This window comes from Nyctereutes procyonoides, unplaced genomic scaffold (genome assembly GCF_905146905.1).
Source record: "Nyctereutes procyonoides isolate TBG_1078 unplaced genomic scaffold, NYPRO_anot_genome, whole genome shotgun sequence".
Taxonomy (NCBI): Eukaryota; Metazoa; Chordata; class Mammalia; order Carnivora; family Canidae; genus Nyctereutes; species Nyctereutes procyonoides.
Window position 1 is genome coordinate 26002623 of NW_026575020.1, and position 18086 is coordinate 26020708.

Consider the following 18086-nt stretch of genomic DNA (forward strand, 5'->3'; position numbering starts at 1 on the left):
AGAGCTCTCTTACTCTGCTTTGAAATTTCCTTTTGGGGCAGCCCAGGTGGCTCAGAGGTTTAGCGCCGCCTTCAGCCCAGGACTTGATCCTGGAGACCCGAGATTGAGTCCCACGTCAGGCTCCCTGTATGGAGCCTGCTTCTCCCTCTGCCTGTGTCTCTGCCTCTCTCTCTCTCTCTCTCTCTCTCTCTCTCTCTCTCTCTCTCATGAATAAATAAATAAAATCTTAAAAAAATAAAATAAAATTTCCTTTTGATCTCTAAGCCAGTTGAATAATAGTTTATGATTCATTAGCATGGATTCAAGCCTAATGTATCTCTTACATTATATTCTAAATTTGTCTAGATGATACTAATGAGGAAATGAGATATCTACTATATCCTGCATTTCAAAAATCATGTCAATAAAATATTCCAACAAAATGTTCATTTTAAACAAACTATATTAGTATCCTTTAATTGCAAGAAATAGAAGCCAACCTGAGTTAATGCAGCTGAAAATGAAATGTATGGAGTCCAAGGGCAAGAATATGGTCTGACTTCCGGAAGAGATTAGAACAGGGACTTGGAAAACACCAAGACTATTCTCTCTGCTTTCTGTTTCATCTGTCTCTAGGTACTGACTGTTCCTGCAATCTCAGTTCACCTGGAAGAATCTGGTCACCCAACAAATCTTAAGTTTACATTTATAGGTCCAGCCCCGTGCTCACTTAAGCAGCACATATACTAAAATAGGTCCAGCCCGTCTCAGAGGTCAACTGATCATTTCCCAGTTCTATTTCCCAATTCCTGGTGGAAAGAACCCGAATAGCTTTGTTTAGGTTAAGGATCATCCCCTGGTCCAATCATTTATGGCTAGTCAATCTAAACTGGACAACCAGTACAAATTTGGCTACCACTGTGCTTGATTGGGATAGAGATGGAAACCATTGACTTATGAGTTGGGCTAACATTTCAAGAGGAGTTCATTCAGAAAGTCTTCCAGTGCTAGATCTACATATATAACACAAGACATTATAGTCAGGTATAGATCAAGAATGTAATGTCCCTGACCTATTAAAGGAGCAAAAATCCAGAAGGCAATATACACTGGTGGTGAGGCTGAGGAGAAATAACCTCTCATTCATTAGTGGTAGAAGCACAAAAGGGCACAAACCTGATGTCAAACCTATCAAAAATACAGTTGCATTTACTTTCTAAGTTAGCAATTCCACTTCTGGGAATCTGTCCAACAGAGGTGAGGAGAAATGTCCCACAAGCATATATGTCTTCTGACTCTACACTTTCAAAATAATAAAAAGATAGACAAAGGATAACTTTTTTATCCTTTTATAATGTCAGAAGACAGAAAATCCACCTACAATCCCCATTACCTTATACTCCAATAATTAAATGTAGCCAGTCCTGGAAAACACATGATCTTATATGCCATATATCAAGAAAAAGACTACATTCAATTTTTTAGAACTATTAATTTGCAGGCAACATTTTATAACTGCTGCTATTTCATACTGTGAAGTAAAAAGTCTGCCCTATATAATGCTGATGTGATCTAGAGGGGAATTGCTCCAAAAATAGTCTCACTGGTGTGTAGTTTTGGGGACTGTATTGATCACCATTATATGCAGCACAGATGTGGAATAGTACTAACATTAAAATGCTTTATCTATGTGACAAGCAAAGGATACGGAAAAAAATTGTAGCCAATACTTTCATGTACATTGACTGAAGTCTTGGGAAAATCCAAATAAAGAGCCCATTTTTAAAGTAATCATTTATCCTCCTTTTCTCTGCAGTATGTCTCTTCATATGTTGCAGACTTTAAAAATGAAATGTTCGAGAAACTCCTTAAGCACTTTTGTCATTGTGCAGATGAATTCCGGGAGGTTATAAAAACAGACATGCGGAGGCAGATATTTGCTGAACTCTTCCTGCATTGTGACCATGGGAAGGTAGGATAAGACTCTTTTTTTTTTTAAGCTTTTATTTATTTATTCATAAGACACAAAGAGAGAGAGAGAGAGGCAGAGACACATTCAGAGGGAGGAGAAGCAGGCTCCATGCAGGGAGCCCGATGTAGGACTCTATGCTGGGAATCCAGAATCAGGCCCTAAACCAAAGGCAGATGCTCACCTGCTGAGCCACCCAGGCATCCCAGTAGGATAAGACTCTTAAAGCAGTGCTTCTCAAACTATTTTTTTGTGAAGAACCTGTTTGTTAGGTTTTTTCCAAATGAACGGAGGAGAAATAAAAAAACAGCAGAGCCAGGCAGTAGGTTCGAGAGTGCTTTAATGGGGCGCGCTCCAGGGCGAGGGCCAGGTTCTGTGACTCCGAGAGGTGGCCGGAGTCAGGGAAGTCGCACTGTGGTTGGGGAGTGTGGGGTTTTTTAAGCCTTATTGGCTCCAGGTCTGAATCTGGGTGGATCCCTTGCCAAATTAGGCAAGGGAACACGTGTCCCTAGGTGATTGGCTGGGGTTGGGGATAGTAGACGATGGAGGGTGGTCCCTGGCTGGAAAGTCCTGGATGGAAAGTTTCAGTTTCCCATCTAGGCTTTGATTTACTGGAGATGATGTGGTGGTCCTGGCTGCTTTGGCGGGGAGATCAGCCATTTTGACCCAATTTGAGATGTCCGCCATTTTGGGTGCCCCTCTCAGCCAGCCCAACACTGTTGGTGTTGATGGTGATGCTTTTAATTGCTAATCCACTGTGGACTGACACTCAATTAAAAATGCACATACAAAATACAATCCACATTTTAAGAAAGATTTATTTATCTGAGAGAGAGACAGAGAAAGCACAAGCAGGGGGAGGGGCAAAAAGAGAGGAAGAGGGATAAGCAGACTTCCCTGGGACTGGGGACCCTGACTTGGGGCTCAACGCCAGAACCCTGAGATCATGTCCTGAGTAGAAGTCACATGCTCAATTGACTGAGCCACCTAGGCAATCTACATGTTCTATTATCAGATTCAAATCTGATTTATTATCAGTTACTTTCTCAAATTGTTATAAAACTTTCTGGATACTATTCTCAGTTTCTGTATCTTTCTTGTCACAGACTAGTACCAGCCTGTAGAACACATCTTGCATGGCACTGCATTTCACAATGTACAACTTGTCTCTAAATCTCTTTCCCATTCTTAATAATGAGTTGCTTAAGATTGTTTTTGCTTACTCTCTTTGCTAGTGGCTTCTTATAGAAAAGAATTGTTGGGAATAGGAAGCTTACCACATTTTATTATGCTGCCTCTTAAAACATGAAAAGTTGATATCTACAAGTATTTCTAAGAATGGTGTTTGGAAGGATACAAGTATGTCATGATACCAAATGGATTTGCAAAAATAGATACAAACTTTATTGGAATACATTTATTTATGAACTTTATATTAGTTTTGTATCCTTATGTTCCATAACAGATTTAAGGAAGCTTACAAGATTAGATAAAATGCAACAAAGGAACATAGATTAAAAGTAGGACGAAAAAAAAAAAAAAGAAAGGATACTAAATGAAGCCGGGAACAAAGCCCAAATTGCTTACTCTAATGACCTAAATATTTATTATGGGTCATCTACAAGTTTGAATCTAAGCTTCCTAGCAGTGAACGTGAGTAGGGAAACATAACTATGCTCTATTGACAATGTTTGTGAGATAAATATAAACTGGGTTAAGAAGTACAAATATTGGGGCACCTGAGTGGCTCAGTTGGTTAAGTGTCTGCCTTCAGCTCAGGTCATGATCCTAGGGTCCTGGGATCAATCCTCATATCCAGCTTTCTGGCTCAGAGGAAGTCTGCTTCTCCTGCTTCCTCTCCCTCTGCCTCTCTCCACCAACTCATGTTCTCTCTTTCTATGTATCTGCCTGTTTCTCTCTCTCTCTGTGTGTGTGTCTCAAATAAATAAATAAATAAATCTTTTAAAAAAATAAATAAAAATATAGATTTTATTTACTTATTCATGAGAGACACAGAGACAGAGAGAGAGGCAAGGACACAGACAGAGGGAGAAGCAGGCTCCATGCAGGGAGCCCAACGTGGGACTTGATCCTGGGTCTCCAGGATCACGCCCTGGGTGGAAGGCGGCGCCATACTGCCAAGCCACCAAGGCTGCCCAATAAAATCTTTAAAAAAATAAATAAATAAAAAATAAAAAAACATTAAAAAGTACAAAAATTGAACTACTCTTGCAGCCCAGGAATAAATTCCATTTGAGTGGTGAATAATTCTTTTTAAGGTACTGTTGGATTTATTCAATTTGCTAGTATTTAATTGAAAATTTTTGCATCCATGCTCATCAGAGATATTGTCCTGTAGTTCTCTTTTTTTAGGTGGAGTCTTTATCTGGTTTTGGTTTCAGGGTAATGCTGGGCTCAGAATGAAATTGGAAATTTTCCTTCCATTTCTTTTTTTTTTTAAGTTGCATAATGTTAAATCTAAAGCAATTACTAGGAAAAAAGAGATAGAGCTAATAAATCAATGTGGAGATAAATGGAATATTAAAATGTAATAGAAAGAAGGCAGGAAAAGAAGCAAAATCAAAGAACAAATGGAACAAATAGCAAATTTGTATATTTAAAGCCAACCATAATGCCAATTATGTTAAATGTATATGGTCTAAATAGTCCAGTCAAAAGGCAGAGATTGTTGAGTTGAACAAAAATGCAAGAACCAGGTGAGAGCTTGGGACAATGGTGGAGTAGGAGGACCATGAGCTCATCCCATCCCACGTTTGCAACTAGGTATCATCCACATCCAAGTCAATAAACCAGAGATGCTCTGAAGACTGGCAGAGCAAACTCCACAATTAAATATAGAGAAGAAGCTACATCTGAAAGGTTAGGAAGGTCAGAAAGGTGGAGTGAGGCTGCTGGGAGGTGGGAGGGAGCTTCACACAGGGAGAAGGAGAGAAATGGGCCCTCCACACCCGAGGGGGTGTGAGCAGAGGGAGCTCACACAGGGAAGATTAATCCCCATAATATTTGACTTTAAAAACCAGAGGGACTGAATTCTGTGATTTTGTAAAACTAGTGGGTCTTGGAGCCTGGAGCTTTAAAAGTCAACTGTCTCAGCACCTGGCAAGGGTGAGTGATAGCTGGGCTGTGACCTTAAAGAGACAGCAGCCTGATTGAAGAGCCAACATAAAAATGGCAGTTTACACGATACCAGGGCAAACAGGAGATAGAGCTATTCATACTGATTTTGGAACATGTTGGGAAACTTCTTTGAAAATGAGAAAGTTGGCAGGCACTATTTTCCTCCTCTGCCTCCCCAGCATAAACACAGAGCCATGTGGAAGGCAGTGCTGCACAGATGCTTGTAGCCTAAGACCAGGGCTCAGGGCAAATTTTGTTAAAGCTGTGCATGCCCTGCCCAGCCACTGGGTACACAGCTGCCACCAAGTGCCCCCAGCCACTATCACCCACTGAGTTCAGCCATTGCCACAAGCCACACCCAGCCTCACATCCCCAGCTGCCCCATCATGCAGCCCCAAGCCACTGTAACACTTTGGGGGATCTGGCACAGGACTAGTGGCCTAGTGGAAATTTTGTTAACATAACTGCCCTGCTCTCAATTTCCCTGACAGGCACACCCTCTCAGAGTTGATCTGCATGGGTCCCACTAACAACACAGAGAGCAAGCACAGCCCACAACAGGCAGTGTCAGTGCAGATGACTGCACTGAAAGGAAAAATGACTCAGACACAATAGCAGAGCATAAGCAACACACATAGGATTCTGTCCTGAAATGCCAGGTTATGGTAAACAGGGGATACTATGCTGCAAGGCACTCTAGGACCACCTCTTCATAAAGTCACTACTTTCAAAAGCAGAAGACATAACTGGCTTCCTTAAAATACAGAAACAGACACAAAGGGGAGACAAAATGAGAAGACAGAGAAATTAATCCCAAATAAATACAGGACAGGACTACAGCCAGAGATGAAACAGATGTAATAACATACCTGATGGAGAAATTAAAGCAATGATCATAGTGATACTCACTAGATTTGAGAAAAGAGTAGAAGAGTGAATGAATGAGACCCTTAACACAGATATAAGAAATAACAGCAGATAAAGGGCTCAATAAATGAAATAAGAAACATGCTTAATGGGAAAAGCAGAGGAATGGATTAGTGACCTGGAAGACAGAGAGTAATGGAAAGTAATCAAGCTGGACAGAAGAGAAAAAAAAAATTACACAAAATGATAATAGACTTAGGGAACTCATAACACAAAACATTCGTATTATGAGTCCCAGAAGATGAAGAGAGAGAAAAAGGGACAGAAAATTTATCTGAAGAAATGATACCTGAAAATTTCCCTCATCTGGGAAAGGAAACAGATATCCAGATCCATGAGGCACAGAGAACGCCCTTCAAAATCAACAAAAGCAGACCCATACCAAAACATACTGTAATTAAATTTGCAAAATATAGTGATAAAGAAAAAAATCTTAAAAGTAGCAAGACAAAATTAGTAACTTACAAGGGAAAACCAATAAGGCTAACAGGAGATTTTTCAACAGATATTTTACAAGCCAGAAGGGAGTGGCATGATTATTCAAAGTGCTAAGTGGGCAGGCAGCTGGGGTGGCTCAGCAGTTTAGTGTTGCCTTCGTTGCAGGGCCTGATCCTGGAGACCTGGGATCAAGCCCCTTTTCAGGCTCCCTTCATGGAGCCTGCTTCTCCCCGCTCTGCCTCTCTCTCTCTCTCTCTCTCATGAATAAATAAATAAAATCTTTTTTTAAAAAGTGCTAAATGGGAAAAATCTACAGCCAAGAATACTCTATCCAGGGGTGCCTGAGTGACTCAATCGGTTAAGCATCTGCTTTCAGCTCAGGTCATGATCCTAGGGTCCTGGGATCTAGCCCCACATTGGGCTCCCTGCTCAACAGGGAACCTGCTTCTCCCTCTCCCTCTCCCCTTTGCCCCCACTCATGCTTTCTCTCTCTCTCTCAAATAAACAAAATCATTAAAAAAACACAAACACTGTAGTAAGAGACAAAGAAGGGGACAACCCAACAAGAAGATACAACAATTGTAAATATTTATGTACCTAACATAGGAGCACCCAAATACACAAAACAGTTAATAACAAACATAAAGGAACTAATGGATAATAATATAATAATAATAGGGATTTTATAACCCCACTTACATCAATAGGTAGATAATTTAAACAGAAAGTCAACAAGGAAACAATGACTTTGAATCACACCCTAGAACAGATGGATTTTACAGATATATTCAGAACATTCCATCCTAAAACAGCAAAATTCACATTCTTTTCAAGTGTACATGGAACATTCTCCAGAATAGATCATGTATTAGCCCACAAAACTAGCCTCAACTTTTCAAGAAGATCAAAGTCATACTATGCATCTTTTCTGACCACAGTGCTATGAAACTAAAAGTCAACCACAAGAAAAAATCTGGAAAGACTACAAATATATGAAGGTTAAATAACATGTTACTAAACAATTAATGGGTCAGCCAGGAAATAAAATAAGAAACAAAAAATTGCATGGAAACAAATGAAAATGAAAACACAATAGTCCAAAACCTTTGGGATGCAGTAAAAATTATTCTAAGAGGGAAGTTTATAGCAATACAAGCCTATCTGAAGAAGCAAGAAAAATCTCAAACAACCTAACCTTTCATGTAAAGGAACTAGGAGGAGAATAAACAAAACCTAAAACTAGAAGGAAGGAAATAATAAAGATTAGAGCAGAAATAACTGATATAAAAACTAAAACAAAACAAAAAAAAAACAAAAACAAACAAACAAAAAACACGCTCCATAAAACCAGGCGCTAGTTCTTGGAAAAAAATCAATAAAATTTATAAACTTTTCAATTTTACTTGAAACATTCACCAAAATGATCGTATGATACACCACGAAAGTTGTCTCAATAAATTTAAAAGAATTGAAATCATATAGTATATGTTCTTTGACTAGAGCAGAATCAAATTAGAAATCAGTAACAGGAAGATAGTTAAGAAATACCCAAATATTTAGGAATTAAATAACGCTTCAAAATAACCAATGGACAAAAAATAAATTACAAGAGAAATTAGGAAATATTTTCAACTCAGTGATAATTAAACATAATATGTTAACATTAGAGCTGTAGAGCTAAAGTGTGCTTAGAGAGAAATTTATAGAGTACTTTCATAAGAAAATAAGAAAGGGGGCAGCCCCCGTGGCGCAGCGCTTTAGCGCCGCCTTCAGCCCAGGGTGTGATCCTGGAGACCCGGGATCGAGTCCCACGTCAGGCTCCCTGCGTGGAGCCTGCTTCTCCCTCTGCCTGTGTCTCTGCCTCTCTTTCTCTCTCTCCCCCCCCCTCTCTCTCTGTCTCTATGAATAAATAAATTTTAAAAAAAAATCCTAAAAAAAAAAAACAGTAAATGTTTAAAAAAAAAGAGAGAGGTCCAAGTATCAGTGATCTAAGCTTCCATCTCAAAAAGCTAGAAAAGAAAAGCAAAACTAAATAAATGAAAAGTAGAAAGAAAGAGATGATAAAGTAACGGGCAGAAATAAATGAAATAGAAAATAAAGAATAGTGAAAATCAATCAAAACAAAAGCTGGTTCTTTGAAAATATTAATATAATTGATAAATCTCTAGGTAGACTGATCAAAGAAAAAAGAGAAGATACAAATAACTGATATCAGGGAAGAAAAAGGGGACACCACCGTAGAGCCTGAAAACATTAAAAGAACAATGAGGGAACATTATGAACAACTTTTGCCAGTAAGTTTGCAGCTTAGATTAAATGGATAAGTTCACCAAAAGACATAAATTACCAAGTCTGACTCAAGAGGAAATGGAAAACCTGGGTGCTCTTGCTCTTTAATTAATAAAGAAATTAATTAATGCCATTAAAAACCTTTCCACAAAACTCTAGGTCCATATGGCTTCACTGATGAATTCTATCAAATGTTCCAGGAAGAAGTAATTCCAAACCTGTGCAGTCTTTCAAAAATAGAAGAGAGAACACATCCTACTCATTTTATATGACCAGGATTAATCTTATATCAAAACCAGATAAAATGATTCCAAGACAGAAAACTATAGACTAATATCCCCCATGAGCAAGATATAAAAATCTTTGATTTAATTATAGCAAATTAGTTCAGCAACATATTAAAAAGGAAATATATCAGGATTAAGTGGAATTTAACCCAGAGATGCAAAGTTGGTTTAAAACTCAAAATTCGATCAAGTCAATTCACCACATTAAGAAACTAAAAATAAAAAAAAAAAGAAAAGATGTATGATCATCTGGCAAAATTCAACACCTATTCAAAATTTAAAAAACAGAAACAAAAAAATTTCAGCAAATAGAAATAGAATTTCTACAACCTCATAAAGAGCATCTCTGAGAAACCTGCAGTTAGGGCAGTACGGGTGGCTCAGCGGTTTAGTGCCACCTTTGGTGCAGGGCCTAATCCTGGGGTCCCGGGATTGAGTCCTGCATCAGGCGCCCTGCACGTGTCTCTGCCTCTCTCTCTCTCTGTCTCTCATGAATAAATAAATAAAATCTTAAGAAAAAAAGAAAAACCTGCAGTTATACTTCATGGTGAAATTTTTAATGATTTCCTCCTTATGTCTGGGACTAGGCAAAGATGTCCACTTTTATTTAACATTGTGCTAGAAGTAGTAGCCAGTGAAATAAGGCATAAAAAGAAAAAGAAAACTTTGTTTATTCGGGAATTTCATGATCTTCTATGTATAAAATCCTAAGGATATATTTTTTTAATATTTTATTTATTTGTTTGTTTGTTTGTTTGTTTATGAGAGAGACAGACAGACAGAGAGAGTGCATGAGCAGGGTTAGGGGTAGAGGAAGAGGGAGAAGCAGACTCCCCACCTAGTATGGAGCCCCATCTGCGGCCTGATCCCAGGACCTTGAGCTCATGACCTATGTCAAAGGCAGATGCTTAACCAACTGAGCCACCCAGGCACCCCAATCCTAAGGAATCTTTAAAAATAAAAATTGAGGGCATCCCGGGTGGCTCAGCAGTTTAGTGCCGCCTTCAGCCCGAGGCATGATCCTGGAGACCCGGGATTGAGTCCCATGTCAGGCTCCCTGCGTCTCTGCCTCTCTCTTTGTGTCTCTCATGAATAAATAAATAAAATCTTAATAAATAAATAAATACATAAATAAAAATTGAATTCGCTAGAACATATATATGATTTAGTAAGGCTTCAAGACATACAGTCAATACACAAAGATCAACTGTATTTCTATATATTAGCAATGAACAATTGGAAGATGAAATTTTAAAATGCCATTGGCATTAACATCACACACATGAAATACTTAGAGATACATTGAACAAAGTACATGCAATATCTATAGACTAAAAACTAAAAAACACTACTGAGGGAAATAGAAAAAAAAAAAACCTAAACAGAGAGAGCATTTCTCAATTCTCTCAAAGGCCATATTCATGAATCAAAAGACTAAATATTGTTAGTTCCCAAAACTACCTATACATTTAATACAATTCCAACTCAAATCTTACTTGGAATCTAAGTGGCGCTTATTTATTAAAATTGACAGAACTAATTTTAAAATTTATATGGAACTTCAAAGGATGCAGGATAGCCAAAATAATTTTGAAAAAGAACAAAACTGGAGTATTTACACTACCTGATTTAAGGATTTGATATACATCTACAGAAAACAAGACAGCACAGTATTGGTATAAAGATAGACAAAAAGATTAATGGAACCAAATAGAGTCAGACATAAAACCACATGGGCACAGGCAATTGTTTTCAACAAAGAGTGGTGCCTAGAATAATCTTTTGAAAACATGTGCTAGAAAAACTGACTACCAATTCTAGGGGGAAATAATTGTACCTCAAACTTTACCTCACACCATACATAAAAATAAGCTTGAAATAAACTTTAGACTTAAATGTTTAAGGTAAAAATCACAAAGTTCTAGAAGAAAGCATGAAACTTAAAAGAAAATTTGATAAAATGGACTACACCCAATTTAAAAATTCCATTTTTTGAAAGATACTATTAAATAAATGAAAAGAGGGACACCTGGGTGGCTCAGTTGGTTAAGCATCCAACTCTTGACTTCAGCTCAGGTCATAATCTCAGAATTGTGAGATTGAGCCCCATGTCAAGCTCTGGGCTCAGTGTGAAATCTTGAGACTCTCCCTCTCCCTCTGCCACTCTCCCTGCTTGTGTCTTCTTTCTAAAATCAAGAAATGAATCTTTTTAAAAAATGAAAAGGAAGCTATAGACTGGGAGAAAATATTTGCAATACATTTAATGACAAAAAATTTGCATCCAGAATCCATAAAGGACTCCTATAACTTAATGAAACAATTCAATTAAAAATGCCTATGCCTTTTCATGTCAGAAAAGTAAATATATGTATGTTGAATACATGGAAATATGTTCAATGTCATTAGTCATCAAAGAAATGCAAATTAAAACCACAATGAGATAAAAATTATACTCACTAGAGTAGCTAAAGTTAAAAAGACTGACAATACCAGTACAATATCCATTCATGATTAAAAACCCTCAACAAAGAAGATTTAGAGGGAACATACTTCAATATAGGCCATATATGAAAAACCCACAGCTAACATACTATTCAAACTAAAAGCTTTTCTCCTGAGATCAAGAAAAAGACAAGGATGTCCACTCTTTCCACTTTTATTCAACATAGTATTGGAAGTCCTAGCCACAGCAATCAGACAATTAACAGAAATAAAAGGAATCCAAATCAGTAGGCAAGAAGCAAAACTTTCACTATTTTTGCAGATGACATGCTACTTTCTATAGAAAATCCTAAATACCACACCAAAAAACTACTAGAACCGATGAATGAATTCAGTAAGGTCTACAAAATCAATATACTGAAATCCATTGCATTTCTGTTCGCTAAGAATGAAGTAGCAGAAGGTGAAATTAAGAAAACGATCCCACTTACAACTGCACCAAAAATAACAAAATACCTGGGAATAAACTTACCAATGACATGAAAAACCTGTGCTCTGAAAGCTTATAAGACACTGATGAAAGAAATTGAAGATGACACAAACAAATGGGAAGATATTTCATGCTCAAGGACTGGAAAAACCAATATTGTTAAAATGTCTGTACAACCCAAAATAATCTACAGATTTAATGCAATCCCTATCAAAATACTAACAGTATTTTTCACAGAATTAGAACAAATAATCTTAAAATTTGTATGGAACCCTAATAGGCTCCAAAAGTGAAAGCAAACTTGAAAAAGAAGAACAAAACTGGGGGTATCACAGTCCCAGATTTTAAGATACAACACAAAGCTGTATTAATCAAAACAGAATGATACTGGCACAAAAATAGGCACACAGATCAATGGAATAGAATAGAAACTCTAGAAATAAACTCTCATTGATATGGTCAATTAATTTTCAACAAAGCAGGCAAGAATATACAGTGGAGAAAACATAACTGCTTTAACAAGTGGTACTGGGAAAACTAGACAGCTACATGCAAAAAACAAAACAAAACAAAACAAAAACACCCCAAAAACAAAACTGGACCACTTTCTTACACTATACACAAAAATAAACTCAAAATGGATTAAAGACCTAAATGTGAGACTTGAAACTGTAAAAATCCTAGAAGAGAGCACAGGCAGTGATTTCTCTGACATCAGCCATAACAACATTTTTCTAGAAATGTTTTCTGAGGGAAGGGAAAACAAAAACAAAAACTATTGGCACTACATCAAAATAAATTTTTCTGAACAACAAAGGAAACAATTCATGAAACTATAAGACAGCCTACTGAGTGGGAGAAGATATTTGCAAATTACATATCCAACAAAGGGTTAATATCCAAAATATATAAAGAACTTCTAAAACTCAACACCTCCAAAACCAAATAATCCAGTTAAAAATTGGCAAAAGACATGAGAGTCATTTCTCTAAAGAAGACATTCAGATGGCCAACAGAGACATGAAAAAATGCTCAACATCACTCATCACTCATCATCAGAGAAATGCAAATCAAAACTCAATGCAGTATTACTTCATACCTTTCAGAATGGCTAAAGTAAAAAATACAAGAAACAAATGTTAGCAAGGATGTGGAGAAAAAGGAACCCTTGTGCACTGTTGCTGAGAATGCAAACTGGAACAGCCACTGAGAAAAACAACATGGAGGTTCCTCAAAAAATTAAAATAGGAGCAGCCCAGGTGATCGCCGCCTTCGGCCCAGGGTGTGATCCTGGAGACCCGGGATCGAGTCCCACGTTGGGCTCCCTGCATGGAGTCTGCTTCTCCCTCTGCCTTGTGCCCCACTCTCTCTCCGTGTCTCTCATGAATAAATAAATAAAATCTTTTTAAAAAATTAAAATAGAATTACCGTATGATCCAGTAATTCCACTACTGGGTATTTACCCAAAGAATACAAAAACACTAATTCAAAAAAATATAGGTACCCCTATGCTTATTGTGGCATTATTTATAATAGCCAAATTATAGAAAAAAAGAGACAAAACAAAAAACAGAATTTTATCTATAGAGATAAGATGATTACCAGAGAGGAGGTATAGGTGGAAGAGATTAAGGATCACTAATGATAAGCACTGAGTAATGTATAGAATTGCTGAATTATTCTATTGTACACCTGAAACTAATATAACACTATGTTAACTATATTGAAATTAAAAAAAAAAAGACTGACAGTGCCAAGTATTGGCAAAGATATGGAACAACTAGAATTTTCATACACTGCTCATAGGAATGGAATAACCACTTTAGAAAACATTTTGGCAGTTTCCTAAAAAGTTAAACATATACCTACCATATGACCCAGCAGCCAGCAATACCACTTCCAAATATTTACCAAGAAGAAACTAAATAAAATTAGAAAATTGAAATATATGTATATACAAATTCTTGTATGTGAATGCTCTTACCAGTCTAAATCACAACTCCAAACTAGAAATAACCCAAGTGTCCATCAACTTGTAGATAAACTAAACACTTTGTAGTATATCTATACAGTGGAATATTACTCAGCAATAGAAGGAAATGAACTACTGATAATAACATTGATGAATCTAAAAAATATTATACTAAATGAAAGGAGGCAGACAAAAATACATACTACATAATTTCATTTATATGACAATCTAGAAAAAGGAAAAGTAATCTATAGCAGTAGAAAGCAGAAAGATAGTTTTCTGGGGCCATGAATAGAGGGGACTGGTTACAAAGGGGCACAAGGGAACTTCTTGATTTAATGAAAAAATCTATGTCTTCATTGTGGTGGTAGTTACATGCATGTATATATTGTCACAACTCTTTGAATTCTACACTTAAAATTGGCTCATTTTATTGGATGTAAATTATACCTCACTGGGGTCAATAAAAAACAAGAATGGGGACACCTGGGTGGCTCAGCGGTTGAGCCTCTGCCTTCAGCTCAGGGCATGATCCCTGGGGTCTGGGGATCACTTCTCACATTGGGCTCTCTGCGGGGAGCCTGCTCCTCCCTCTGCCTGTGTCTATGCCTCTCTCTGTGTCCCTCATGAATAAATAAAATCTTTAAAAACAAAACAATAAGAATGTTCATAGCATTATTTATAAAATCAAAAACTAAAAAGAATACAAATGGGGGGGAGGGGCAATATGGCGGAAGAGCAGGGTCCCCAAATCACCTGTCCCCACCAAATTACCTAGATAACCTTCAAACCATCCTGAAAATTTACGAATTCGGCCTGAGATGTAAAGAGAGACCAGCTGGAATGCTACAGTGAGAAGAGTCCGCGCTTCTATCAAGGTAGGAAGACGGGGAAAAAGAAATAAAGAAACAAAAGGCCTCCGAGGGGGAGGGGCCCCGCGAGGAGCCGGGCTAGGGCCGGGGCGAGTGTCCCCAGGACAGGAGAGCCCCGTCCCGGAGGAGCAGGAGCTGCACCAACCTTCCGGGCGGGCGGAAAGGGGCTCGCAGGGAGTTGGAGCAGGACCCAGGAGAGCGGGGATGCCCTCAGGCTCCCTGGGACACTAACAGACACCTGCGAGCGCAGGAGAGTGCTCCGAGCTCCCTAAGGGCTGCAGCGCGCACGGCGGGACCAACCGGATCCCGCCACCGAGCAGCTCGGAGGGGCTCGGGAGCGGCTCCAGGGAGGGAGCTGCGGGGCGGGAGCGCGAATCCAACAGCGCAGGCCCCGGAGCACAGGGCGCCGGGACACAGCCCAGGATCCGGCCTCCCCCTGGGACAGGCAGAGGCCGGGAGGGCCCAGGACAGCGAGGACGCTCCTGCCCCGAGCTGAGCAGATCAGCGGCCCCGCCCCGGAGCCTCCAGGCCCTGCGGACAGAGAACCGAGAGCCCCGAGCCCCGTAGTTCCTGCGGAGGCTAAATCCAGGCTTCCAGAGTTGCCATAGCAACTGCTGCTGTTCCTCCTGGGGCCCCACGGGGTAAACAACCCCCGCTGAGCCCGCAGCAGGCAGGGGCAGAGCAGCTCCCCCAAGTGCTAACACCTGAAAATCAGCACAGCAGGCCCCTCCCCCAGAAGACCAGCTAGACGGACCAGTGATACTCCCCCGTGTTCCAATACAACTTGTTTTTGGCCACTCTGCACTGAGCAAAATGACTAGAAGGAAAACCTCACCTCAAAAGAAAGAATCAGAAACAGCCCTCTCTCCCACAAGTTACAAAATCTGGATTACACTTCAATGTCAGAAAGCCAATTCAGAAGCACTATTCTACAGCTACTGGTGGCTCTAGAAAAAAGCATTAAGGACTCACGAGACTTCATGACTGCAGAATTTAGATCCAATCAGGCAGAAATTAAAAATCAATTGAATGAGATGCAATCCAAACTAGAAGTCCTAACGACGAGGGTTAACGAGGTGGAAGAACGAGTGAGTGACATAGAAGACAAGTTAATGGCAAAGAGGGAAACTGAGGAAAAAAGAGACAATCAATTAAGGGACCATGAAGACAGATTAAGGCAAATAAATGACACTCTAAGGAAGAAAAACCTACGTTTAATTGGGGTTCCCGAGGGCGCCGAAAGGGACAGAGGGCCAGAATATGTATTTGAACAAATCCTAGCTGAAAACTTTCCCAATCTGGGAAGGGAAACAGGCATTCAGATCCAGGAAATAGAGAGATCCCCCCCTAAAATCAATAAAAACCGTTCAACACCTCGACATTTAATAGTGAAGCTTGCAAATTCCAAAGATCCTTAAAGCAGCAAGAGACAAGAAGTCCCTGACTTTCATGGGGAGGAATATTAGGGTAACAGCAGACCTCTCCACAGAGACCTGGCAGGCCAGAAAGGGCTGGCAGGATATATTCAGGGTCCTAAATGAGAAGAACATGCAACCAAGAATACTTTATCCAGCAAGGCTCTCATTCAAAATGGAAGGAGAGATAAAGAGCTTCCAAGACAGGCCGGAACTGAAAGAATATGTGACCTCCAAACCAGCTCTGCAAGAAATTTTAAGGGGGACTCTTAAAACTCCCCTTTAAGAAGAAGTTCAGTGGAACAATCCACAAAAACAAGGACTAAATAGATATCATGATGACACTAAACTCATATCTGTCAATAGTAACTCTGAACGTGAATGGCCTTAATGACCCCATCAAAAGGCGCAGGGTTTCAGACTGGATAAAAAAACAGGACCCATCTATTTGCTGTCTACAAGAGACTCATTTTAGACAGAAGGACACCTACAACCTGAAAATAAAAGGTTGGAGAACCATTTACCATTCAAATGGTTCTCAAAATATACCCTAAAAACTATAGAACACTTCTGAAAGAAATTGAGGAAGACACAAAGAGATGGAAAAATATTCCATGCTCATGGATTGGCAGAATTAATATTGTGAAAATGTCAATGTTACCCAGGGCAATTTACACGTTCAATGCAATCCCTATCAAAATACCATGGACTTTCTTCAGAGACTTAGAACAAATTATTTTAAGATTTGTGTGGAATCAGAAAAGACCCCAAACAGCCAGGGGAATTTTAAAAAAGAAAACCATATCTGGGGGCATCACAATGCCAGATTTCAGGTTGTACTACAAAGCTGTGTTCATCAAGACAGTGTGGTACTGGCACAAAAACAGACATATAGATCAATGGAACAGAACAGAGAACCCAGAAGTGGACCCTGAACTTTATGGTCAACTAATATACGATAAAGGAGGAAAGACGATCCACTGGAAGAAAGACAGTCTCTTCAATAAATGGTGCTGGGAAAATTGGACATCCACATGCAGAAGAATGAAACTGGACCACTCTCTTGCACCATACACAAAGATAAACTCAAAATAGATGAAAGATCTAAATGTGAGACAAGATTCCATCAAAATCCCAGAGGAGAACTCAGGCAACACCCTTTTTGAACTTGGCCACAGTAACCGGAGAAGGACAAACAGTGTATGTTCTCATTCATTTGGGGAATATGAATAATAGTGAAAGGGAATATAAGGGAAGGGAGAAGAAATGTGTGAGAAATATCAGAAAGGGAGACAGAACATAAAGACTTCTAACTCTGGGAAATGAACTAGGGGTGGTGGAGGGGGAGGAGGGCGGGGGGTGGGGGTGAATGGGTGACGGGCACTGAGGGGTACACTTGACGGGATGAGCACTGGGTGTTATTCTGTATGTTGGTAAATTGAACACCAATAAAAATTAATTTATAAAAAAATGTAAAAAAAAAGAATACAAATGTGTATCAACAATGGAAAGATAAATAAAATAAATAATATAATAAATAAATAATATAATAATATAAATAAAAACTTATTTAAAGTTTTTATATATTAATGCACTACAATATTATGTAGCTATGAAAAATAAATTACAGGCAAATGAAACATGAATAACATTCACAGATATAATGTTGAACAAAAAAATGTACAAAAGGGCATATACTATATAATTTCATCTACATTAAATTTAAAAATAGGAAAACTATTGTTACCTTTGGAGAAATTATTGTCTAAGAGAAACCATGAAGGACCCTTCGGGAAATAATGAAAATGTTCTATCTCTTTACCTGAGTGGTATTTATACAGAGTATAGACAGGGAAACATTCATTGAG

The 18086-nt window shown here is 38.8% G+C and overlaps 1 protein-coding gene across 1 annotated transcript in view; it reads left to right on the forward strand.

The window, feature by feature from the left end:
- Positions 1-18086, forward strand: part of EFCAB5 (EF-hand calcium binding domain 5) — a 178257-nt gene that overhangs the window by 93358 nt on the left and 66813 nt on the right. The window contains exon 10 of the mRNA XM_055317835.1: positions 1796-1951. Within this exon, the coding sequence (XP_055173810.1) occupies positions 1796-1951 (156 nt within the window). The remainder of the gene's footprint in view (positions 1-1795; positions 1952-18086) is intronic.